The sequence below is a fragment of the Andrena cerasifolii genome, chromosome 13 (genome assembly GCF_050908995.1).
Source record: "Andrena cerasifolii isolate SP2316 chromosome 13, iyAndCera1_principal, whole genome shotgun sequence".
Classification (NCBI taxonomy): Eukaryota; Metazoa; Arthropoda; class Insecta; order Hymenoptera; family Andrenidae; genus Andrena; species Andrena cerasifolii.
The window spans coordinates 8100694-8125019 of NC_135130.1; the positions used below are offsets into that span (position 1 = coordinate 8100694).

General features: G+C 40.9%; 4 protein-coding genes across 10 annotated transcripts in view; 2 read left to right on the top strand and 2 right to left on the bottom strand.

Annotated features, from left to right (window-relative positions):
• LOC143375947 (dynein regulatory complex subunit 5) overlaps window positions 1-990 on the bottom strand; it is a 34869-nt gene extending 33879 nt beyond the window's left edge. The window contains exon 1 of the mRNA XM_076825649.1: window positions 726-990. The gene's annotated coding sequence lies outside the window, so the exon portion shown is untranslated. The remainder of the gene's footprint in view (window positions 1-725) is intronic.
• A 313-nt stretch (window positions 991-1303) lies between these two features.
• LOC143376117 (mitotic-spindle organizing protein 1) lies at window positions 1304-2041 on the top strand. The gene is made up of 2 exons (XM_076826035.1): window positions 1304-1479; window positions 1577-2041. The coding sequence occupies exon 2, from the start codon at window positions 1599-1601 to the stop codon at window positions 1851-1853; it is 255 nt and encodes an 84-aa protein (XP_076682150.1). The 5' UTR covers window positions 1304-1479; window positions 1577-1598; the 3' UTR covers window positions 1854-2041.
• Window positions 2042-2368: 327 nt separating this feature from the next.
• Window positions 2369-3701, bottom strand: Boca (LDLR chaperone boca). The gene is made up of 5 exons (XM_076825935.1): window positions 3385-3701; window positions 3235-3309; window positions 3005-3165; window positions 2799-2943; window positions 2369-2732 (listed from the first exon to the last, which is right to left on the bottom strand). The coding sequence occupies exons 1-5, from the start codon at window positions 3532-3534 to the stop codon at window positions 2652-2654; spliced, it is 612 nt and encodes a 203-aa protein (XP_076682050.1). The 5' UTR covers window positions 3535-3701; the 3' UTR covers window positions 2369-2651.
• An 11953-nt stretch (window positions 3702-15654) lies between these two features.
• LOC143375635 (serine/threonine-protein kinase 11-interacting protein) lies at window positions 15655-24245 on the top strand. 7 transcript variants are annotated; one of them, XR_013086944.1, is made up of 19 exons: window positions 15655-15803; window positions 16221-16752; window positions 16817-17113; window positions 17180-17373; window positions 17572-17899; window positions 17976-18374; window positions 18436-18514; window positions 18586-18760; window positions 18826-18958; window positions 19029-19211; window positions 19488-19565; window positions 20112-20250; window positions 20403-20527; window positions 20613-20753; window positions 20825-21015; window positions 21083-21180; window positions 21251-21456; window positions 21621-21821; window positions 21883-22023. XR_013086944.1 is itself a non-coding variant. In XM_076824953.1 (19 exons), exons 2-19 carry the CDS (start codon window positions 16299-16301, stop codon window positions 22075-22077), a joined length of 3714 nt encoding a protein of 1237 aa, XP_076681068.1. In that variant the 5' UTR covers window positions 15655-15803; window positions 16221-16298; the 3' UTR covers window positions 22078-24245. The 7 variants fall into 7 exon arrangements, 6 of the variants coding, with proteins under 6 accessions (XP_076681068.1, XP_076681069.1, XP_076681072.1 ...); XM_076824953.1 differs by having other exon boundaries at window positions 21523-21821; window positions 21883-24245; XM_076824954.1 differs by having other exon boundaries at window positions 20115-20250; window positions 21523-21821; window positions 21883-24245.
• Window positions 24246-24326: the final 81 nt, after the last annotated feature.

Here is a 24326-nt window from a genome sequence, read left to right on the forward strand (position 1 = left end):
TTCGAGGGTGATATGTGACTTGAAATAAAATCATACAAACTGTGATTATCCTTTTTCCTTACAATTGATTTGAACAATTCTACTGGATAATCCCAGAGTTTGTATGATGTTATTTAAAGTCACATATCACCATCAAAATTGTAGTACTAGAAAAGAATTATTTTTTAGTTTGCAGTGCATTATTAGTAAAATCGTTTGACATACATTTTTATATATATATATTTTTTCTATTTTATAGTGTTTGAGGATTTTTTGTATATTTTTTTCTAGTTTTTAGTGTTTGTGGATTTTTATACATTTCTTTTCATATTTTTTTATTTTTTACTTTTTTTAAAAATAATGAATTGTCATCCAACCTACGCACGCCTGCAAAGTTTCAAAACAATTGGATTGGTTGAAGTGGGTGAAAATTGAGTTGCCAATTTTGAACTATACACCAAATAAACAAACAAACATATACCAAACATACAGAGGATCGAAGCTAAATAAAATAATTTTAAAAAATAGCAAATAATTGGTAAAAAACCGAATAATTGTAAGTCTATTAACACTAACTGGAGAATAGAAATGTGTCGCGCAAAGCGGTTAAATGTTTACCGCGATAATCTATAAATTTGCAGTCAGAAGTGGAGAAATATTACAATGAAGCCATGATAGTGTATAAACGAGAGTAATTATTGCAATGTAAATAGAATGTTTGGATAATGGTAGGTAAGCCTACGTACCTGAATTCGTGCGAGCAACAAACAAACACGTCCTACCTCTTCAGCCGCTGGAATGCAAATGGCGACCGTCGCGCCAAATTCGCGCCGCGAATTCTCTCGATCGTTAAGCGAGATCGCCCCTCTTCAGGCCACACTCCTTTCCCGCGCAGCGTATCTCTCGGCGTTATATTTCGATTAATGTTTTTAAACAGACAACAAGAACTTGTTTATTACATCACAATACTAGAATATTCTTAGGTTATCAAACGCTACATTGAAAATACAGTAATACCATATATATCACTGTGAAGTCCATCATCTCCAATTAATCATGCCAAAGTAATCGACTATCGATTCTCGTTTCGTCCGTGAAATTTCAAACCGACCAACATCGATTCTCGTTTGGCCCACGAAATTTCAAACTAACCAAACTCCACTACTTCAAACCAATTTTAAACGATCAATATCAATTTATATACACCCCCCCCCCCCCCCCGCCCCAACAAATTTTTATTTCTGTAGGTCCGAGTGCGTTCGATTGTTGAAAAATAAAGTGTGCCTTTTATTAAAAATTGTTTACTATTATAATTGTCACAGCGTACATAACCTTGACCTCCTAGCGGTTGTTATGAAAACTGTTTCACTGAATTGGCGGTTAAGTTCTGTCCGAGTGTGTCAAGAAATGAGAATTCAGTAGAATTACTTTAGCGACCTACGGGTCCTGTTATTTCGAAATTGTTTAATACATCTCAGCAAAACTGTCTCACCCAGGGGAGTACGTATATTCGCGTAATCTTGCGCGCAACCTAACCTCTTTCGCTGTCAGAAACATAAAGCAGTGGCATTACTTCATCTTTACTTCGGATTTCTAGAAAGGAACGTAATCGAGCCAGCATGCCAGAGTCAGAGGCTGTGCATCATCAGATAAACGCTGCTCGTAAAACGTTCCAGACGCTCTACCAAATATCCAAATTGCTCAACACCGATTTGGACCCGGCCACTTTAAGCATATGCATTAGGTTATGCGAGAACGGGGTAAACCCGTACGCTCTCGCAACTGTGGTGAAGGAGTTGCAGAGGGAGGTGAGAGCTATGAACGCTACCAACCAGTTAGAATCGCCTACGAGTAAATCGAGCTTAAATAAATAGGCTTCGCGTTATATTCGGTAAATAATGCGGGTTCCTCGACACGCGATCCTCGATATACTCTCCACTTGGAAATGATCGAGAGTAAGCTTGTATTTTGTTAAGGATAATTGTTAGTACTAATCGTTACTTCCTTCGTCAGTATGTTGCTCTGTTAATAATGTAATTTGTGAATTAAAGCTTTCAATTTACGTATTGTGTTACGAAAAGAATTACCTGACCCTTATCATTTTTAACAGACTTTAAAAAGAAAGAGGTTCTACGTTTGATGTGTATGTATATATTATATTTGTCCGCGAATTTCTCCGTACCTACATTTTGACGAAAAGTATACCGGAAACGGATTTGCGAATTTTATTGAAAAAAAATTTGTTTACCCTTCAATATTTACATATTAACTATACTAAGCATTACATTGATCTACTTGCGTTGTTTGATTGAAAAAAAATCCCAAAACCATCCTTACTTTTCAAACCATTACAGTGATCTCCCTCCTTACAAACGATATAGTTACACGGGGTGAACCATGTTTATTGGAAGCATATTTTACACTTTCCTCCATACTTATGCCTCGATGAATATGAGAAATTATACAATAAATATAAACGCACATAATTTAACTTATAAATTCCCTTTCTGTAAATGCAGAAACCACTTGTATAAGAATGGTTTCGTAAAGATTTGCTTATTGCATAAGTATATACAATTTATAAAAATATACAATTCACAGATATATACAAAAGAAAGTACATCTTAGTTTGCTTTGAAGTTAACTTCAAAGAATGCGCATGCCGTGGAAACTTACAATTCCATTTTCCTCTGTTTCTCATCCGCTGTATTTTGAGTATTCGAACTCTCCTGCATTCTCATTGTATGCGCGCTCTGCAAGGAACCATTCATAAAACACGCAATTCTAAGAACTTATTCCCCGGAGGCATTAAAATTTACCTGCTTCTGCTGATCTCTGTAATAAATCTGCCCTTCGAGGGTAACGTGGGACAATTCCGGCTGCTGGAGTAAGAAATTCTTTGCGTCTACAGCCTGCGAGCCCTCGCGGAATAGGAACACAGATCTTTTCGGGTCGATCGGATATCTACGAACATTCGACGATTCGATACAATTCCTAACAGCTGATACCACAGTGAAGAGAGTACCTTTCAGCGATAATGTGGTTATTCTGAAGGCTGGTTTGCCAGATCTTCATTATCACGTCGGCCTGCTCCACTGAAACATCCTCCTCGGTATCGACGAACATCATCACGCCTTTGCCCTTCTTCGTCATTTTGAGTATATTATCAGGATTGGATACATCGAGCTGTGTAAACGAACGAAATATACAATTCACGCAAACTATATGTTGAGCGAGAGGCTTCAACCGATTTACCTTGGATATATCAACTTTGGGACAGGGTCTAAGGTGTTCGGGTAACTCATCCGGCTCTAAAGGCTCCTCATTTTCCTAAAAGAAGAAAAACCGCCTTTCTGTACACGATCTCCCGTCTACCTGCGAACGAAACAGGGAGACGCAGCATACCTCCCACTGATCTAACAAATGGTCTAGATCGGCATCAGTCATGTCCCGTATATCTTTATCCCTCCACGATTTCTTTTTGCCAGATTTCGCGTCGATACTCGCCTCGACGTAAATCAACACCAACATCACACAAATGACTTCCCTTTTCATTTCTGAAACCTACGACGGCCAATTTCCCAACAGAAAATTCAAAATTCCCCGATTACCCGAAAATCAGCAGGCTTCTTTTTCAACGAAACTCGAAATTTGGAGTACAGTATGTTTTTAAACGGTGACACGACACCGCGAACGTGTATCAAGTATGGACCTAAGAATTAAATGGACGGAGCACAAAGGCTCAACATGGACGAGGGGGTCGAGCCAGTCGATCGGGAGGTGGTATCAAGCTCTTATTTTAGAGGTTATGCGGCGATGCGGTGTTGCCAGGGTTGCCAGATAGTTTTAATGTCGAGCCGCCAGATCGCGTGGTCAAATTTTTTGATATTGCGCTTCATTTTCGAGAAAATCGGCTTTGAAATTCTTGACGATGCGACCAGTCGCGTATAAGGAAACCTAGTGATGATCTAGGCAGTGATCGGAACAACGTTTATCGTCGCTGATTGGTTGCCGCGATTTGGGGCAAAAGCGGAAGTAGACAGAGAAAGAAACTGTAACAAAGAAAGAGACAGAAAGAAAGAGAGAAGTACTGATAGAAAGAGATAGATAACCGTTTAGGTTATGTTTATTTCCGGTTTTGCCCCAAATGGCTGCGGTTATGTCGATCACTCCCTGGAGGATCACTAAGGAAACCTACCCTAATGAAATTCACGGGCGATTTGGGCGTAAGTGGAATTCGCCCATTGTAGCCCAATCAGGGGGGCCAAGCTTCCCTCTTACGAAAGTTGAAGCAGAGTTTGTAGCGCCTCCTACCAATGAGGTGCGTACTAAACTGTGAATGTGTGAATTGGTGTGAATCGGGACGTATGTGTATGTGTATACGTGTAATGTACCGTTTACTTTAAAACCTGTCCACGGATCGTCGCGCCAGCGACACGTATGCAGCAGATAGAAGGATAAACATTGAAATTGAATATTTCTTCTTTTCTTAGGAAAAGAAAATATATTCAATGGCTTTGTATATCCTTCTATCTGCTGCATACGTGTCGCTGGCGCGACGATCCGTGGACAGGTTTTAAAGTAAACGGTACATTACACGTATACACATACACATACGTCCCGATTCACACTAATTCACACATTCACAGTTTAGTACGCACCTCATTGGTAGGAGGCGCTACAAACTCTGCTTCAACTTTCGTAAGAGGGAAGCTTGGCCCCCCTGGTGCCACCTCTGAAGTAACAACTTCGTGAAAGAACTGTGACTTGTGTTGCGCACTGTATGTTTAAAAACGGTAACTCTGAGAACCATATTCCACCGATTCATACAGGTCGGTAAAGTTAATAGACATGAAAAATAACTGCCCCTGCTAAGAAAAATGAAAACACTGCAAATGAAGAATTGCATACTAAATTACTTTTCAATTACTAAATAAACGAAATCGATCCAAATACGATCGCATTCTTTATCCTTATCACCGACCCACGGTAAAAAGTATCTCTTACCTCGCCATAATTGGTTTCAACACAGACGAGGTACAGCATAGACCTATCACCTTATAGATGTTCGTGTCGCCACCCAAACTGTATTACCGACCCATAATTTGAGGTCTGAATGTAGTGGCATCTGCTCATGAACAGCGTTCAACTCAGCAACTACTCTGACATGTGTTGAAAGGCTGAAAGGTGTTTGCGTACTTGTATACGTGTGACTCGTTTAGAGAGAGAGTTTGGCACAGGTAGGCTTTTGCTACGCTATGCTTTGGCTCGGTTTGTCAACGACTCACGCGGATTTTTCTCCGAAAATCCATTTCAGGGATCAAGACACTATGAAGCACAAAAATGGTATTTCTTCAAAGCCCATGCAAGCTATAAGTTGCAAGATGACATTGTTTATTAGTACTTTGCGTGTAGTAGAACCTTTTCACGTATCGTACGCCGAAAAGTATTAAAAATTCACGCTGTTACTGACATTCCCGCAAGATTCTAATGCACTTTTGAAGTAATAATAATTGGATATTACTGGCTACGAGTATTAGTTTATGGCCAACACTAAAATTTACAGTAAAATCTAATTCTTAAAAGACTCGCAGAAGGTTGCATGATGCACGAGTGTCGTGGTGTGCATGGATGCAACTGCAAGTCGAGTTACTTTTGAAACCCGCATTGGGAAATAAAATTTTGTCTAGCGCTGAGAAATTCATCGGTTCAGTGAAGTGTGTGCACGTCATAGTTCATATTGTCTCGTGATTTCTCAATTCGCGCATAAATTTCATCGATTACTGGACCATGTGGGAGGCCTTTTAACAGGATTCCATTTAGATATACCCGTTACCTAGAAGACTTTTTCAGAAACTGAAGGACGTTTAAAAACAGGAAGTGCTTCTGTAATCGTGTGCAATGCGATTGTAGAGTCAGTGCCTGTGCCTGCCAAAAAGTGTTTCATAGAGTACCGTGGTTCTATCGTATACTTCGTCGATCTTAGTAACTAAGGGGGAGAAACAAGTATGTCACTCATATTTCTCCAAATATTCCTGCAACTATTCATTTACACCAAGTTCCACTAAAATGTATTTATTCATTATAAATAATACTAGATGATATGTATAAGCATTAACATTAATGTATCGAACAATTAAACATTGAGAATAAAAGAGAATTCATTCGGCGTAGAAAATCATTTGCAAATTCAAGATCAAATGTTACTAATTGCTTGATATCTCAAGTTCTATCGATCAAAGTTAATAATAATTTCTACTGGGCGGTTAGGGTAAATGTTGTTAACATTATTTGTCATAGCAATAGCCAATGGAACGTATATTTTAGCAGAAAATCCATTTTTGCCGAAGAATTCGTTGGATTTCGCAATTGTAATTAACCGTCGACCTTGTTTTGATCGGGAGACATCGTTCCTCGAAGTCTAGATAAGGAGCTCACAGAGCTTCATGTACTCAGTCGTCGTCGGTCTTCCGGGCCTGGAGGACCTCCGGGGACCCTGCAGTTGCCGAGCTACCTGGACCTACTGGACTTCCTGGACTTGCTGAGGACCTGGTCAGGGTTTCAACTCGGGTCCATCCCCCTCCCCCCGATGCAGCCGAGCCACCTGGAGAGGCGGATTCAGGAGCCTTTCTTGGAGGGGGCGAAATATGTAAAAGTACATAAGTACATTTTTTAACCCTCTTTCACAAGATTTAAAATTTGCTTGTAACTTATGTTTTAATATCTCAATCTGATACTGTAACCTAAATAATTAAATTCACATTAATTATAATTCTGTATAAATAATTAAATTCACATTAATTATTTATACAGAATTATACACAATGTCATAATATTTTCTATTTTATTACTCTTGGGGGGGGGGGGGCGATCTGCAGAGATAGCAGTGCAACTTTTCAACTCGTTCAATCTTTCTACATGCTACCGAATAAAACGATTATATATATATATATGTATTAAATTCTAGATAAAAGTTTTAGTATCGCGTTTTAAACATTCTAAACAATTTTTCTTTAATTTCACAATCATTCGAGATGCTTAATGTTTTGCATGCAAGTTACGCTTCTCAAGTTTAAATATTTCATATGAGTTTTATGAATCTTCTCTTATTAATAGTTATTACATTCGAGTCATTAGATTTTCTGAATAAAACATAAATAGGCAGTCTCTCTACGGGCCTCGAAACGCTGCGACCTCCTCGTAGCGAGACCTGGTAATTGGTGAGAACAGAGCCGATGCGATTGCTGCGATTGTCAAATATCCTAAATAAGTAGTTAGATACAAGAATTTCTTTAAATAGTAATACTTTGATATAATGTAAAAATAAATGTAACTCGAAATGTTTGAATAAATCATTCCTTCCCTTCCTTCCACATGTATAAATATATAAAATAAAGTAATGTGGAATTCTCAAGATATGTGAAATAATGGAGTTCAATAACGACGTTCACCAAAGTCGGAGGACGGATCGGACGGATGAACATTTAAAATGCCATGGTATACCTATCTTAATGTATTATTTCCATCGATTACTGGAATATGTGGGAGGTCGATCGTCCAGATTCTACTGCAATACACTAAAAATAAGTATCTGGAAGACTTTTTTGAAAACACTGTACTCGAGTCCGATCACATCTCCTCAACTTTGAAAGACATATATGTATACATAGAAAGAGCAGGGTGCATGGCTGCAGCTGCGAAAAGTACATATTTCGCAATGGACATTGCGATATAGAATTATTTCCGGCCTTTGTGAAATTTCAACTTCCATGGGAAACAGTTGAGGTCGACAGCAACCTCTACCAATGTGACAACATTCACGAAAGGTGTAAGCTGACAGTTCGACTTCAACCGCGGCAGCGATCGGATCAGTGAATGTACCTGCATATTATTTCGTGATTTCTCGATTCGTGCATCAATTTCATCGATTACTGGACTATGTATGAGGCCGTTTAACAAGATTCTGCTGCATTACACTCAATACCAAGATGCCTTTATGGAAACATTTTACGCGAGCCCGAACACTACTTCCCACTGCTGAGAGATGTTTAGAAATGTGATGTGCTTTTGTGACCGCGTGCAATGCGATTTTAGAGTCAGTACATATTTCGCGATAAAGTATTTCATAGAGCACTGTGTGGACGCGAGTGCAGAGTCAATGTTTTGCGCATACAGAACTATTTAAGTGAAAGCACCGGTGCTCTAAGTGATTTTTCATCGTGGAATTACTGTGTCTACATAAAATTATTTCTGGCCTTGACGAATTTCCAGTTAGCTGGGAGTCGGTCGAGCGCCATAACACCGCCAACAACCCCTACGTCACAACATTGCCAAGCGGTGTCACCTCTGTCAGTTCGACTTTACTCGCGACGGTGATCGCATCAGTGAGTGCGTGCACATATTATTTCGTGATTTCTCGATTCCTGCATAAATTTCATCGATAACTGGACTATGTGGGAGATCGTTCAACGAGATTCCACTACATTACACTCAGTACCTAGAGGACTATTTTGGAAACGCTTTACTCGAGTCCGAACACATCTTTCCACTGTTGAGATATGTTTAAAAACATGAACTGCTTTTGTAATCGTGTGCAATGCGATTGTAGAATCAGTGCTTATTTCGCGATAAAGTATTCGATAGTGCACAGTGGCCCTGCGTATTAGTAATGTGAACGCGAACGTAAAGTCAGTGTTTTAACGCATCTAGAATTAATTCAGAGCACCAGTGCTCCTATTGCTTTTTCATCGCGAAAGTAATGTGACATATTTGGAAGTGTGACACATTCTATGGGGTACTGACCCTGCAACTGCTGGACATTCGCCTGCAGATCGAATAGCTACTGCTAAAAGGGGATGCTTGTCAGTGAGACTATTTTCAACGAACGGTGAGTGATACTTTTTCATTCTTTGAATTTTTCTGTATGCTATCGAACATAATGATTACTGTAGCGAGCATAGTGACCACGAATACGTACTTAGTACTCGCGAATAGTAAAATTTAATGCGTGTACTTCCAAATGTTTAATACACGTAGAAAAATACAATGAATAAATTTTAAATTCGCGATAGGAGTTTTAATATCGCGTTTCAAACATTCTAAACTTCTTTTCTTTAATTTCACAATCATTCCGGATGCTTAATGTATCGAATACGAGTTACATTTCTGAAGTTGAACTCTTTCGTGTGAGTTCTTTCAAATCTTCTCTCTTAACAGTAATTACATTCGAGTCATTAGATTCTCTTAATAAACAATGACAGTAATTTTTGGTACTACTTGGTTATTATGCTCGCTAGTTTTGCTTGCCCGTTGCATGTGCTAAATATTAAGACACACTGGTAGTAATATTACGAGAAATCAAAAATTGCCACTCTTACCACCTGATATCTCGACCTCAAATGGTCCCTTTATAAAATAACAGTATAATAATAAATGACTGCCGCCAAAGTGGCTGCTATATGAACTTAAATTTCTTTCTCCCTTGCATAAAAATAACTTTAAGCCACTAAACCTACAAATTTTATACATCGCGGAAGAACTTGCACATGTGCTTAGTTTTAACTAGCCATAGTCCTAGAGTCCATTAAGTTTTAATTTAAGAACTTTAGTCGTAAGAATTTTTCCAAATTTTCAAAAATGCATTGGTCGAATATGGACCAGAAATATTTCGTAGAAATGGGTCACTTTCGTAGGTACCTCCGCGTTGGTGTGCCTGGACTTGGTAACGTTTTCCAATGCATTGCGTCTTGCAAAACGTTGTCAAGCTGAAGCCTACGATCTAGTTTAAGGGTCCAGATCGAGCCAAACTTACATTCGGTGAGTTTGGTTCGGTCTGGACATCTATTCAGAAATGCACTTGCGTACTTCGAGCGATAAGCTTTTGTTCCGCCTCGTTCTTCTTAAATATAAGAGTGCCAAACACACCCTTCTAGAAATACAATTCGCCTTCGATCACTGATTTCTATTTCGCGCATGGTGTTCTCGCCCTTCATAGGCCGGCTGTGCTGGGTACAACTTATTACGGCTTTACACAGAGGACCATTGTTAGACGAAGATGTGCGACAGTTCTCGTTCTCGGTCACGCTCGCCATGGCTGTGTAAAGTCGTGATATGGAGCATGCCATGTAGAAACAAAATTTCGGTGGATCGAGGGTGAATGTTCGCGTCGCGCCGCGCCTTTCGGTCCTTTAGTCGTTTAGTCTCTTTTGCAATCTCAATCGGGAGATTCTTAGCTTTCGCATATCCCTCGAAAGTTACGCAAGTGCATATTTGCAATAGATTATGCCACTAGGGCTCATTGTAAAGAGTGCGATAGGCTAGATTTAAGGGTAGAGGTACGCTTGCTTGTTGAGAGTGACGCCTTTTACCTTTGCTTTTGCTTACAATTAGCTTCACCGTGCACCGTGTCGTTTCGCATTTAGTATACTTTTACAGACTTGTCATAGTGTATTTTCTATTTCCTACTTTCAATTCTCTTTTCTTTTTTTCCGGTAATATAATTCGCTCTCGGGAGAGATCTTGAATTAGCACAAGATGCTCGGGCACGATACACTCGCCTGTGCAAATTGTCGGCTTTGTGATGGGAGCGCGTATTGCAGCTGCATGTGATTTAATTGTGAGGCGGGCTGCTGTGAGTCTGACCCCTCAGGCGCGGCCCCTAGTGGGGAACTCCCGTTAATGGGGGGCTGGATGAATGGTGGTCGCGTATTAGCGTTTTGTCTGTGCAACTGCAATGCGTGAGTGTATCGAGCAGCTCGAGATCTCTCACGACGGCGAATCCGTGTCCGTTTTTCAATTCTTTTTCTATCTCTGCAATGAGATACTTAGCGTCTATTTGTCACTTGAAACCAGTGCAAGTGTGCCTCTAAAATATGCGAAAGAAATTGTAATGGCATATGTGTAGAAAGATCGACGAGAACCTCTCGTCTATCTTTCTTACGCGCGCATGCTAACCCTTTGGACTTTAAAGTAAAGTCTTTGGAAATAATTTTAGTAGTTTTTTACCTTATACCGCAATCACAGTCCAAAGGGTTAGTATAACGAAGTATAGTGTATATGTGTGCTGCGAAACTTAGAAAATTTAGCCAGGCAAGTCCAGTTTTAAGCGCATCATCGAAACATTCGCCGAGGGATTCGCCGAGGTTTTCTCTGGTGAATTCTTTAATAAAGAATTCACTAAGAGATTCGTTGCTAGTTTCAGGGAAGAATTAGATCTGGGTTAGGGTTTACTAACACTTTAGAGTAGAATTGGAATTTTTCTGGCATTCCATGCCATTAGCGCCTGATGAGGCTGCTTCTATTTCCTTTTACAATTCGGAATTATCATGCGCCTAAACAGGCTGCTGTATTTTTTAATTAACATTAAAAAGGATGAGACCTGATGATGGTACATTAGAATTAAAAAGCATTAGGCGCCCAAAAAGGCTACTCCTTCCATACATTAAGATTGAAAAACCTTAAACGCCCGAAGAGGCCACTCCTTTTTTCTATCAGACAGAATCAGAATTCATTGAGCGCCCAATGTGGCTGCTGGAAATTTTTCTCAAAGTCTGAATTGCGTGACACCTTGCAATTTAAAGGAAATTTTTTCGAACTTGTTTAAATACAAATTGTCTGTTTCAGTTATAGTGTTTGTGATCGCCCGTAATGCGATCGTAGAGTCAGTGTTTTTGCGCAAGTAAAGCTAGTCGAGAGCACCGGTGCTCTAATAACTTTTTCACCGCGAAAGTAGAGTCATGCACGAGTCCAACTGCAGCTGCAACGTTGAGAGCTAAGCTGGGGCTGAGTTGAAGGGTGCTCGTCTGAGAGCTGCTGGTCAGAGGGATGCTGGTCAGATGGGTGATGATCAGAGGGGAGCTGGTCTCAGGGATGCTGGTCAGAGGGTTACGAGTTTGCAGAGATGCAGTACCGATGATGACAGCGAACGGTGAGTCATTTTATCATTCTTTGAATGGGGGTGCATGTAGTACAGCTACTTAGCTCTTTCGATTCTGGCCGTTCCAACACAAATGCACGACATGCAGAGGCCCTTTTCACATGGTCGGTATTCGTTTGGGGAACTCTTATGCAATATTTCGCGAATATGGTCTAGGGCGTCTAGGCAGTAGCCTTATGGCGTGGTCCTTTTCTAAACCATATTCACGAAATATCGTAGAAATGTTCCCGAAACTAATGCCAATTATATAAGATGCGCCACTAAACGTTATGCATGTGTGTTCGAAAGAGCAGCATCGATTGAGCTGACCATACAAGGTACTCGTAGATAGTGACATGCATGTGTCTGTCTCAAAATAAAAAATAAAATAAATCAATACAATTGTTGCTCGCGATTCTTATAATTTTATATCGATTAATAATAATTCGTAAAATAATCGGATCGATCGAGTCAAGTAGAGTCACCGCGAAATTTTTTGAAATGGGTCTCAATGAAACTAGTCTTCCTAACAATCTTGCATTCTAGCAAGATCTTTTATGGTCGCCGGTAATGCGATCGTAGAGTCCACGCTTTTTTCGCGTCCATATATTTTCAAGAGCGCCGCGGCTCTTGTGTAGAGTTCTATTACCGCGAATTTACAGTCAAATTTTTGCGGATCTATGATTTATACAGAGCACGGGAGCTCGTGTTGATTTTTCGTCGCGAAAGTAAAGTCAACCTTTTGCGTATCGGAAATTTGTCCAGAGCACCGGTGCTCTAATTGCTTTTTCATCGCGAAAGTAAAGTAAAATTTTCGATTAGCTTCAATTTTCAGCTGCTTGGTATTTTAGGTCCTAGAAAGGACCTAGCTTGTGGGCCCTAGAGAGGGCCCAGAACAGGGGCCCTAGAGAGGGCCTTCGGCATAGGCCCTAGAGAGGGTCCTAGTCATGGGCCCTAGAGAGGGCCTAGCTCGTGGGCCCTAGAGAGGGTCCTAATCATGGGCCCTAGAGAGGGTCCTAGTCATGGGCCCTAGAGAGGGCCTTCGGCATAGGCCCTAGAGAGGGTCCTAGTCATGGGCCCTAGAGAGGGCCTAGCTCGTGGGCCCTAGAGAGGGCCTAGAATTATGCTAGCTTGGTAGCTAGCTAAGATGTTCTTGCATGCATGCTGTAGAATGTAGAATACGAGTACCTTGTATAAGTGCAGAGAGATCGACGATAATCGTCAGTCTATCTCTCTTTCGATTTCGCTTTCGCGTTCGCGGTTGTCACTAATAGTAGAGTCAAATCATCGTTTCCCTCATTGCAAGCAATGACGGACGCGATGAGTTTATTGAAATGGAGGGTGGATGGGATCGGTGTTTGTTTCGGGATGGGTCACTTTCGTAGGTACCTCCGCGTTGGTGTGCCCGGTTCCTTGGTAACGTTTCTCAAGCATTGCGACTTGCAAAACGATATCAAGCTAAAGCCTACGATCTAGTTTAAGGGTCCAGATCGAGCGAAACTTACATTCAGTGAGTTTGGTTCGGTCTAGACATCTAATCAGAATTTTATTCTCTTTCAGGTAGGTATTTCTTCGATGGTTTTACATGATTTATTCTATTTCATGCATTTCTTCGATGGTTTTGCGTGATTTATTTCATTTCGTCGATTTCTTCGATGATTTTGAACTCATGAACACATGTCTTCCACAAATAATGTTGTTGTTTATATAAATTTTTATGTTAAATAAATTTGTTTGGCGTTAAATAAACCTGAATAGAATAGCAAGGTTAAAAGGCGTATGTGTTCTTGTTTTGTTGCGATCCTTCTTTCTCGGTCGTTGCACGGAATACGTTTATAAAACGATCTTTAAATTGTTACTCTAACAGAATCATTTGTAAATCGCGGGTTTCGACTGACTTCTTGAATTCTAATTCCTACCACACGTAGCGTTACAATCTGTTTCGAGGCTTCATCGGTAACGTTGCATGCGACACAAAAATGGTAAGGTGGTTCTAGGACTCCCCCAAACCGGTGACAGAAAAATGCATTGGTTGATAGGTCTATCCTATACCTCGTCTGTGCTCCCGTAAACGATTCTGTATCGATAAAGTTGAATGCGACCACGGACGAGGTATTCTCGGTTAAATTTATTAAATTTTTTTATTTCACACCTGCACAATCCTTATACATAATTACTTTATAACAAGTATAATTGGAATTATCGACATCAGTACAAGATGTTGAATACATCAACTTCCTTCTCAACATTATTTTATTCTTTTCACATTTCCTTGCATTATTTTAAGGAACTTTTGTTTATTGTATCTTCTTTCCTATTTCTTTAAACGTAATAATAAAATAAACGATTCGAATCTTAATACTCGTTTTCACAACGTCGAAACGATAAGCGATGTGACAGGTAAAAGTGGTGTGCTAGACTGCTTTTAAATACACAGCTTGTCAATTCGATATGTTAGTGGTGATTCTTCATGAGCAAATTTGTTGGTTCGGTTTGTGGTTATCAAAAATTGGGAAAATGGACAGTCTGACTACCGCGTCACGTTCATACCGGCCCTAGAGGTGTTATGCGTCATTCTTACAGTCTTTCCGTAGCAGGGGACCAAATTCTTCTTTTACCAAAAAGAAGATATAGATTTAGACAAAGCGTAGGTAAGATAGGCCTACATTTTAAGGAAGGTTCTGTGCCACCCAGGGGGACCAAGCCGTCTTTGTTTGGCTGAAGTTTTCCCGTTTAGTTAGCACCGTATTGGTAGGAGGCGCTAGGTACATCACACACACATACCTACGTGTATCAGTGAGCACGACACACAACCTTTCGACGTTGGTGAAATGTTACCATGACGACCGTCGTCATTTAGAAATGTTTGGCGCAGACACCAGGAAGTGTCCTCACTTTCCCTGGTTTACCCTTTCTAAGGCCGTCTGACCATGGATTGTCGCGTCAGTGACGCGTATGCAGCAGATAGAAGGATATACAAAGCAATTGAATATATTTTCTTTTCCTAAGAAAAGAAGAAATATTCAATTTCAATGTTTATCCTTCTATCTGCTGCATACGTGTCGCTGGCGCGACGATCCGTGGACAGGTTTTAAAGTAAACGGTACATTACACGTATACACATACACATACGTCCCGATTCACACCAATTCACACATTCATAGTTTAGTACGCACCTCATTGGTAGGAGGCGCTACAAACTCTGCTTCAACTTTCGTAAGAGGGAAGCTTGGCCCCCCTGAGCCCAATTCAGGCGCCAACCAACAATTTCAATTTTTGAGCGCCAGCTGGTTTCGAAAAGTAGCCGAAATGGCGGAATTCCGCCCAATCTGGCAACTCCGATTTAAAGGTGCAATTTCATGCTGACACTCGACGCTCGTTTTGACCAGAGTTAGGGCGGTATTCTCAGTCGCTACTTATTCTTAAGCATGCGGCATCCTCTACTAACCTAGTAGCTAATAAAGGATGCCGAATGCTTAAGCATTTGCTTAAGAATAATGAAGAATAAGTAGCGACTGAGAATACCGTCCTTAGGAGCGATGGGGCCGCAGTGAATGGAGGGGGAAACACCTACAGGAGCGGTGGTAATGTGTGCATGAACTGCGCCTGCGTCAGTCACGCACACATTACCACCGCTCCTGTAGGTGTTTCCCCCTCCATTCACTGCGGCCCCATCGCTCCTAACTCTGGTTTTGAGCGTCAGCATGAAATTGCACCTTGATCTAAACATTTTACAGGTTATGTGGCGATGTGGTGTTGCCACCTAGCGTGACCCAACGTCTAACAATAAAGACAACAATATTTTTGCTATCGCGTGATGATGTAAATCGCTGACAGTATGTCATTTGTTCCATTGTTCCACCCTTTCGAAAATCTCCGTGTTATTATTCGTTGAGGATTCTGCTGCAAGGTACGACTCGCTCGTGACGCATTACTACGACGCAGAATATTCAGCTGATATTATAGCTCGCCTCTATGTAGCCCAGAAACATTTTCATATTTCCACCCGTGCCTTTAGAAGCATTCCTCGACGACCGTTTAAAGTACTACGCACAAACGTTCGTTTTATATCGACCGTAATCAGTTTCGTACGAAACGCTCGCATTGATCGTAATAAACGATATGCTTGAGCTGTTGCCTACGCGAAGGTGCTGCAAAAGTAATAACGTGGAATAAGGTTATCGGATTGCATAATGATACAGGAAATTTCTTGGTAGCATAATGGTAGACTGTACCTTATCCGTCGCTTCTTTCTGCGTTGTAAATTCTAAATCTTTCGGACGGCATTCGGCTCGTACTGCTCTTAGAAACGCTTGTCTTCTTTCAGGTGGCATGAGATCGCATGGAAATAGATCATAAGTATCGTCGAGGTTTTGTAGCTTTGGTAAATTTCAAGATATAGAAGATGAATAGCGGTCAAGGTGCAGCCGATGTGCAGGAAATCGTGAAGCTCGCGAAGCTGTTGCATCAGAACGGAGATAAAGTGCTGAGCGCGTCTGGCAAGCTCTCTTTATCGACCACGTTACTTTATAATCTGAACGTGGCTTTCTCTCTGATCGTGGACGAACCCGAAGACCTAGAATCTTCGTTTCAAGTATGCAACAGCTCGAAGTTCGACATATTCCGAGACCTGAAGTTCCTGCACGATTTCGTGCAGAAGACAGTTGGGTTGAAGGTGACCTACTGTGCGAACAATCCCAGGATCCCCGTAGATATCACAAAGTTCAGGTGCTTGAAGAATCTCGAGCTGAAGAAGATTAATATCGAGCTGATAAAAGGGCTCCAAGGAGTCAGAGGTCAGCTCGAGAGTGTAATCTTGGCTGGTAGAAAAGGAATTTGTACAGTCAGCCAGCTGTTAGGTAATTATAAACACGAAACGTTTAGGATTGATAGTTCTACGATGTAAGAAATTGTCTTATGCAGCTAGCTGCGGTAGAGACGCCGGCATCGGGTTCGTTTGGGGTTCGTTGAAGCATTTGGCGTTGCCTTACAACGCTCTGGAACAATTGGATACATCTCTGGAACTGGCGCCGTGGTTGCAGATAATAGACTTGAGCCACAACTTGCTAACGTCCGCGGATGAACTGTCCTGTTTACCTAACTTGAAGTACGTGAACCTGGGATACAACAAGCTGGAGGCAGTACCTACGTTCAATAAGGCTGCCTCGCACTCTCTGCGCGTGTTAGTTCTGAAGAACAATTACATGGAGACTCTGAGTGGTAATATGCCGTTGCGTTCGAGCTTGTAAATCTTCTTTAAAACCCTGAAGGTTTTCTCTGCAACAGGTTTGCAGAATCTGGAATGCTTAACGGAGTTGGATTTATCTTACAATTGCTTAACGGAGCATTCGACTTTGCGGGCTTTGAAAAGAATGTCGACTTTGTTATGGGTGTCTCTGGAAGGAAATCCCTTTTATTATCGCCCGAGACACAGACGGCTGTCCATAGAATATCTGCATCCGTGTTTAATTTACACCAAGGTGACTCGGCTACGGCAGGCTTGGGAATTAAGCGAACTTGGCCGCTGATTTTCAGAGGCAACGCCTCCTTTCTCCCGCTGCGCGTCCCGGAGGCGTTGCCTCTGAAAATCGGCCGCCAAGTTCACTCGATTCCCAAGCCTGTTCTATGGAATACAATCGAGCGTTATAATGTAGAAATGCGAATGAAATATGATTCAGTTTGTTTTAGACCATACACCGCTGTCGAGATCAGAGAAGCAATGCATCGCGGAGAACCGACATATTCTAATCGGACCCGACCAGGCTGCGTCGAATGACTTCCTTGCCTCCGTGTCGAATTCGTTGAACCCTAGTAGCCTGACCGCATCAATTAGCTCTTCTACTTACAATGAGTTCGTGGTAGGAATGCCGACAGAATTACCAAGTAACACGGAGAAGGGTTTACCGAAGAGCAAGAGAAGATCGAATGTGAGAGAAGCTGTTATCGCGGACGAACAAGACGAGAAAGAATTGGATATGACGTCCAGCATTTGCAGCTCTTATTTAGGTAATTATTTATCGTCGAAGAGGCACAGGCAAGCGTGGGAATATGGTCGCGTTCACTTTAGCCATTTCTTTCGCAGAACCTGCGAAGGATTATTTGGAGATCAAGGAACAGATTTCGGCGTTGCGAGAGAAGTATGGGGAAGATAACTGGCTGAGCAGCCACGCTGGAACCTTTGTTCAGGATATCATGGGTTTGCAATCTTCGTCGTATTCTATAGTAATACCAGACTCTACGCCGACAAGTCTGGAGGAAGCGAATAGCGGCCATGATTCTGCGATCGATTTAATAAAGAGGACCGAGGCGGAAGATTCTGAATACCCGGTGAAGGGAAATAGGGAGATCGATAAAGAGAAGAAAGGGCAGACTGAGGTATCGAACGAGGAAGAGAGTGTTTCTGAAACTCTTTGTTCTGAAACTAGTGACGCCGCAAGCGCTCTCGTAAATATAGCTGAGCCACCCTACGACCCAATAGAAGGTAAGATACACATACGCGTGAAAGGTACATATATTAATTCCCGCTCTTTGTAAACACGCAGAAGCAGGAGATTTGTATCTAGTTCAGAAGAAGAACGAGGACAACGAGCTAGAAGAATTGTTCTTGATAATAACGTTAGAGTAAGTGTTCTTTACTCTATCGATCCATACATTTCCTCTTATTTAATTGCTAACTGATGGTACGATCGCAGTGATATCAAAGAAAGAGATTCGATGACTGGGAAAATGAAGTGCTCGTGGTCCACGAGCTCTGTGCTGTCTTGCGTACTGGGAAGAAGCGAGCCAGTTACGGTGGATATAATTTTTGACACGACACGCGAAGCCCGACAAAATAGGAAGTATTTCGTGGAATCGGACGACGCGAAGGTAAAAAGATTAGAGACAGTTTTAGAAACAGATGGCAGTTAATGTGTTGTCTAATTACATCGCAGAAAATAGTAACGACGATTGGCGAGAGAATTAAGAAGCGGCCAATATCGTTGAAAGTGTTCAAGTGCATGAAATGTTCGACTCACTTCTCTCAAGACACGGAATATGTCACCGTAATAAGTTCATCCACGTCAGGTATACCATTGATAGCGGCACGAGCCGCGAGCGAACGTAAGATTGTGGTATTAAATTGTATCGTTTTCAGCCGGAAAGCAGCTGAAATGCCCCACTTGCAAGAGTACCCTAGTCATCGAAACGGACGAGCTATCGAACCTAGACAAAGAAAGCGAAGCTACCGAAGAGTCTTCGAACTATTCGACTAAAGATGAATACTCTGAAAATACAGTAAAAACTACTATGCAACATTCTGAGTCCTCCTCCAGTATCGGTAAGATCGATTTTAACTCTTGCAACCTACTTTGCAACCCAGCCTTTTTTTATGTAATTTTGGTGTTCCTTTTACGATCCAGTAAGTATGGGAACAGTTAACAGTGTTCTTGTTGTATTTACGATGCTGAATTTTTATAACACTGGTGTCTTTCAGTTCTTAGTAAAAAATAATACATATTCATTAATTTCTTGAATGTGTATGCACTAATCGTATCGCTGCGTATCCATGCGTTTCACTATCGACTGGGACTATAACATACTAATCCCGGTGCAGGTGGAACGGAGGGTGGAGATAGATCCGCCACCACTTCTCTGGTGCACTCCGACTCTCATACTCAAGCTCAAGCCTGCTGTAAGCTTCAGCCACGATAATTTACTACAGCACTTTCTGTTTCTCTCAGGCTTCCCTCACGTTTCAAAGGCGATAGGCTACTATCTTAGCTGCTTGAATATTTAGCTTCCTTTACGATTAATCACTGTCAATACCTTAGGCCCACATTTTTGTTTCTGCGCTTGAAGTAGATTTTTACACTTTTCGTCGGCGCCTCTACTCAACAACAGCATAAAGGCCGAAGCGCGGCGACTGAAGCAAAATTTTCGTTGAAAATATTTTCCCGAAGCGAAGTTTTCGTTGAGAATATTTTGGCGAAGCGCGGCGACACGAAGCGAAAAGTTTATAAAAAATTAATGACCGAAGCGCAGCGACAATTAATTATTAATTTCTTTGATTCGCTTCGCCGCGCTTCGCCAAAATGCGCGACGGCCTTAACGCTGTGAGAAGCAAAAAGAAAAGTATAAGGGCCAACTACAGCAGACGCATTACACTAATATATCTCCTGTTAAGCGTCGAGTAATCATTAAATTATATAGAAGTGAAGATATATCACTTTATCGTCAGCAGGTTCAGCGACAAGTTTGGAAGAATCAAGAGAATCCACCCCATCCACGAATACTTTGAACAAGAAATACGACAGCGACATAGAGATACTTAGCAACCCAAGTCAAAGTAGCATCGAAGTTCTGGACGAAGCTTCGAGGTAGGCCAATTTCTTTTGTACCTCCGCTTTCGCATTGCGTTCTTACACGTGGAATCAATAGACGCGCTTATTTACACCTAAAAGTGGTTACACGTTCAGTTACTGACTAATCGATTAACTCTCGCTTGATATTATTTCCATGATCACCGTAGAACTCATCTGACACCTCATAGAAAGCGCTCTTCAGAGGAAAGGCGCACTGCCGCTGCTCCAGCCCTCTTAACAACACCAGACGCATTGCCAATTATGACTGGCTTGACTGAGAGTAACTCTTCAGGTTTGCTATTTCAAAATTTCCAGCGTCTATTTCATTGCACGCATAATTGTAAGTTAATAGTTACTAGCAGATGTTATATTTGCAGGCTCTTTGACAGATAGTATTTGTACAGTGTACGAGAATAAGGTAATCAGGCAGGTTAATGCCGACGAAAAGTCCCTTAGCAGTAGTAATGATAAAGAGACCAAACATGCTCCCGTAACTAATTTAACTTCCATGCTGGGTGGTAGGTGAAACTACGTCTATATACTCGAATCCGTGGCGCACCGTAACTCTGTCTAACGTTAAGATTTGTAGGTTTACTTCAAAGTATAAAGCTCGGCAGCAATAAGCCGCTGGTGTTGAAAGAGGAAGAGGAACCGAATCTCTTGGGCAGTAATATCCAGTACTCGTACACAGATTTCAGCAGCATAGATCACAGAATAAAGTTGCATATCATCTTGAACGTATTTGAGCAGGAAAACGAAGAGCTCGTCCTCCTTCTTAGGGTAATACATAGAAACCTACGGTCCCGCCACTGTTTACTGTCCCAAGCAAACATTCCTCAACTTCTAGGCGGACTTTCTCATGCCTAACGCAAACTCCACGTTCCCTGGTTGCTTGGTCCTATCGACGTCGAAAGTATACGTTCTCAAAATCGACGGATTAGAAGGGTAAAAGTGACTTGTCGCGACTCGATATCCATGAAACCTTGTGCCTTGTTTAAAGCCATTTATATTATAGAGAGGATCCACAGCGTTGGCTGCACAAGGAGATTAGTTGGACGATGGACAGATTGCGATCATTCGCGCCGTTGCCGTTCAAGCAAGGTGTGCTGATCGAATTAGAGCAGCCTAACAAATTGAACGACGAGCTGCAGTCCAGTATTACGTTCCTCTGTATCCTACAAGACTTTCAAAGAACCTCTAACTTCCTATTCTATATCACCGGTGAGCAAAGAAGAAAGTGTTCGCTCACCCGCGCATACTTTTAAGTACATAGACTTTCAATCGCAGACCTGTCGCTGCCACCCAGCTGCGAAGTTGAATTCACTGTGCCGGAGCATTGCACCGCTTTGATGCATCGCTTGCTAAAAAAGTGCGTAAATTACCAGGACGGAGATCCCGTGAGGCTGCTCGCTTTATTTTCTTCCGCTTCGTTGAAACACGAGCTGCTTGTCTATCAACACGAGATGTCCAACTTGATCGTAACTGCGTCTGTGCTGGCGATATGTAACATGCAGTGGCTTTTGCCAGGGAGTAAAGAAGAGCCGCAAGTAGTGAGGGAGCAAGCTATGAGCAATCTGATCGGAGTGGTAAGAATTATTCTAAATTCGCACGAGGCAGAGATGTGAAACTATTCTTTTATGTTCGCAGGATCATTACAGCTCGTCGTTGACCTTGAACTTTTTAGACGAGGTGGCAGGTCAGGAGGACTCGTGGGTGTTAAACTTTGTGTCTGTGAGCGCCGCGGAAACAGTCATCCATTCTGTGCAAACGCCGTGGGAAGAGCTGTTCTCGATCCCTTTGCAGATTACTACTTGCAAAGCGCAGGACGCTGAGCGCGTATGAAATGATTTTTATTATCGTAGAAGGATACTCTAGTCGAAGGACACGCGCCAGGTGACCGTCAAACGAATACAATGCATAAAAATAAATCAATACTGCTTGTATTTTGCACGTACTGTACGGTTAGTTTCTTTTTTTTATAAAGTCTGTATAATTCAATAACTGGACAGACGATAATAAATGCTCTTAATAGTAGTCACATTCGGCCAGTGGAGATGTACTTAGTATGAGCCGTTGTAAAAAGTGTAGGAAACATCGACTAATGCAATATAAACATTTCCTTCTGATATGTCTATCTTATAAGGGATGCTTGGATACCCGAACACTCCGATTTTTTTAAACTGTGCGGGTTTGTAGAGGACCTCAATAGAAGCATCAGGCAATTTTTCGTTTGTGCCCGTTTTCGGTTCTTCGGGATGAAAACACCCCTTAAAGGTTGATGTGTGATTTTCTATTTTTAACCGACTTCAAAAAAGGAGGAGGTTATAGATTCAATCCGTATGCATTTTTATTTTTATCTTTTCTTATGTTTGTCCCCGTATAACTCCTCAGCATGTGGATCGATTTTGATGATCTTTGTTTTATTCGAAAGATATTGGCCCAATCTTTTGCCAGTTCTGGTTAATAATAAGGACCGTTGTCACCTAATTATTAGTTTATGTACGCACGCGCTTATCTCCCCAGCATGTTGTGTCAATATATATAGAATTTAAAAGTTAAGACTAAATTTTTTTTTAAAAAGAATTAAAACCGACTCCAAAAAAATTAAAATGCACTAAAAAGTAAAAAATAACTTTTTCCCTTATTTAATTTATGACTCTCATATTTTTTAAGTCGTAGATTAAATAAGAGAAAAAATATTTTTTAGTGCATTTTAATTTATTTTTTTAAAGTCGATTTTAATTTTTTTTCCTGTATATCTTGAAAACTGTATTAGATATAAAAAAAAATATTCGAATGAAAACTTAACGACTTTTTATGGTCTATAAAACTGTGTACTCAAACTGTTTAAAATTTGTAATTTAAACAGGAAAATATTCCCTGCTACAAATTTTAAACAATTCGATTACATAGCTTTATACGGTATAAAAAATTGTTAAATTTTCTTTATAACAATTTTTTTTATATCTACTATAGGTTTCAAGATATACTGAAAAATATGAAACCACACCTTATCCGTTAAGGGGCGTCTTCACCGCGAAGAATCGAAAATGGTCCGATACAAACCTGCACAGTTTGAAAAAAGTGACCCTTGTTAGTCATTGGAACAAATTGAATTTGTAACGGTGCTATTAATACTAACAATAAGTAACAGGAGATACGAGAAGTAACCTTTTATATATTGTCCACTTTAAGTAGTCGAACAGTTAACGACGCTGTAAATCTTTATTCATATCTCTGATATCGAAAGTAACGTAATGATTATTTGCTAACATATTTCACGGATAGTTTTTTTTATGACTCACACGTGCGTGGGCACAGTCTTTGTATACTACCGTTTGTATAACAATGTTTGTAAAGGAAGAATCGCAACGATGAATAATACTTGAATAACACTGTCAGTCTGTGATATATATATTTTTTAATTTGTATCGTACGTGGTTGTGTGTGTAATGTACCTTCTAAAACTGTATATTTCTATTTATAACAAAGCGAAAGAAACTAGTGAGAGACAGTTTCGCATTAGCTTCATCAAAGCCGGTCACACTTCGTTTCGCATTCTATACTTCGATGTGAATTAAGCCATTGGTTGCATTCAGCCGACAAATGCCCGATTTCTTCACCTCCGATTAAAGTCCCGGTTAGTAAACGACGAATTGGATGCTATCATGTGGCAGTTATGTGGTACATAACTCTAACTGGAAGATTACTGAAGGTGAAGAAATCGGCCGAAAACCGGTGAGTGATTTCACTAGATTTTACTTGCTTCGACCAATAAACGTGCAAGTTCAGAGTAAAATCTAGTGAGATCACTCACCGGTTGCTCACCGGTTGTTTCGGCTGATCGCACCGTTTTCGCATATTCCATTGATTACTAGCAAAAGTTTGCGCTATTCAATAAGTATCGCAATGATGTGAAAAGTTACCTGTATATATGTAAATAAATTGTTATCGTGTCTATTACACGTCTCTACATTACAAGAATGGAAATTATATGCTTTTCTACGAAATGCTGCGTTGGCTTGTTACACCTTCCATAAATTTCTTACAAACCGTCCCGAAGGTTAACATGTGTTCGTAAGAATAGGTGT

What these genes read in the sequence shown, in the direction of transcription:
- LOC143376117 (XM_076826035.1), top strand. Translation starts at nt 1,599, where the DNA reads ATGCCAGAGTCAGAGGCTGTGCATCATCAGATAAACGCTGCTCGTAAA.
- Boca (XM_076825935.1), bottom strand. Translation starts at nt 3,534, where the DNA reads ATGAAAAGGGAAGTCATTTGTGTGATGTTGGTGTTGATTTACGTCGAG. An exon ending in CCAAAGTTGATATATCCAAG is followed by an intron (nt 3,166 to 3,234) that starts GTAAATCGGTTG and finishes TCGTTTACACAG; the next exon opens with CTCGATGTATCCAATCCTGA. An exon ending in AACCACATTATCGCTGAAAG is followed by an intron (nt 2,944 to 3,004) that starts GTACTCTCTTCA and finishes GAATGTTCGTAG; the next exon opens with ATATCCGATCGACCCGAAAA.
- LOC143375635 (XM_076824953.1), top strand. Translation starts at nt 16,299, where the DNA reads ATGAATAGCGGTCAAGGTGCAGCCGATGTGCAGGAAATCGTGAAGCTC. An exon ending in GACTGAGAGTAACTCTTCAG is followed by an intron (nt 20,528 to 20,612) that starts GTTTGCTATTTC and finishes TTATATTTGCAG; the next exon opens with GCTCTTTGACAGATAGTATT. An exon ending in TTTAACTTCCATGCTGGGTG is followed by an intron (nt 20,754 to 20,824) that starts GTAGGTGAAACT and finishes TAAGATTTGTAG; the next exon opens with GTTTACTTCAAAGTATAAAG.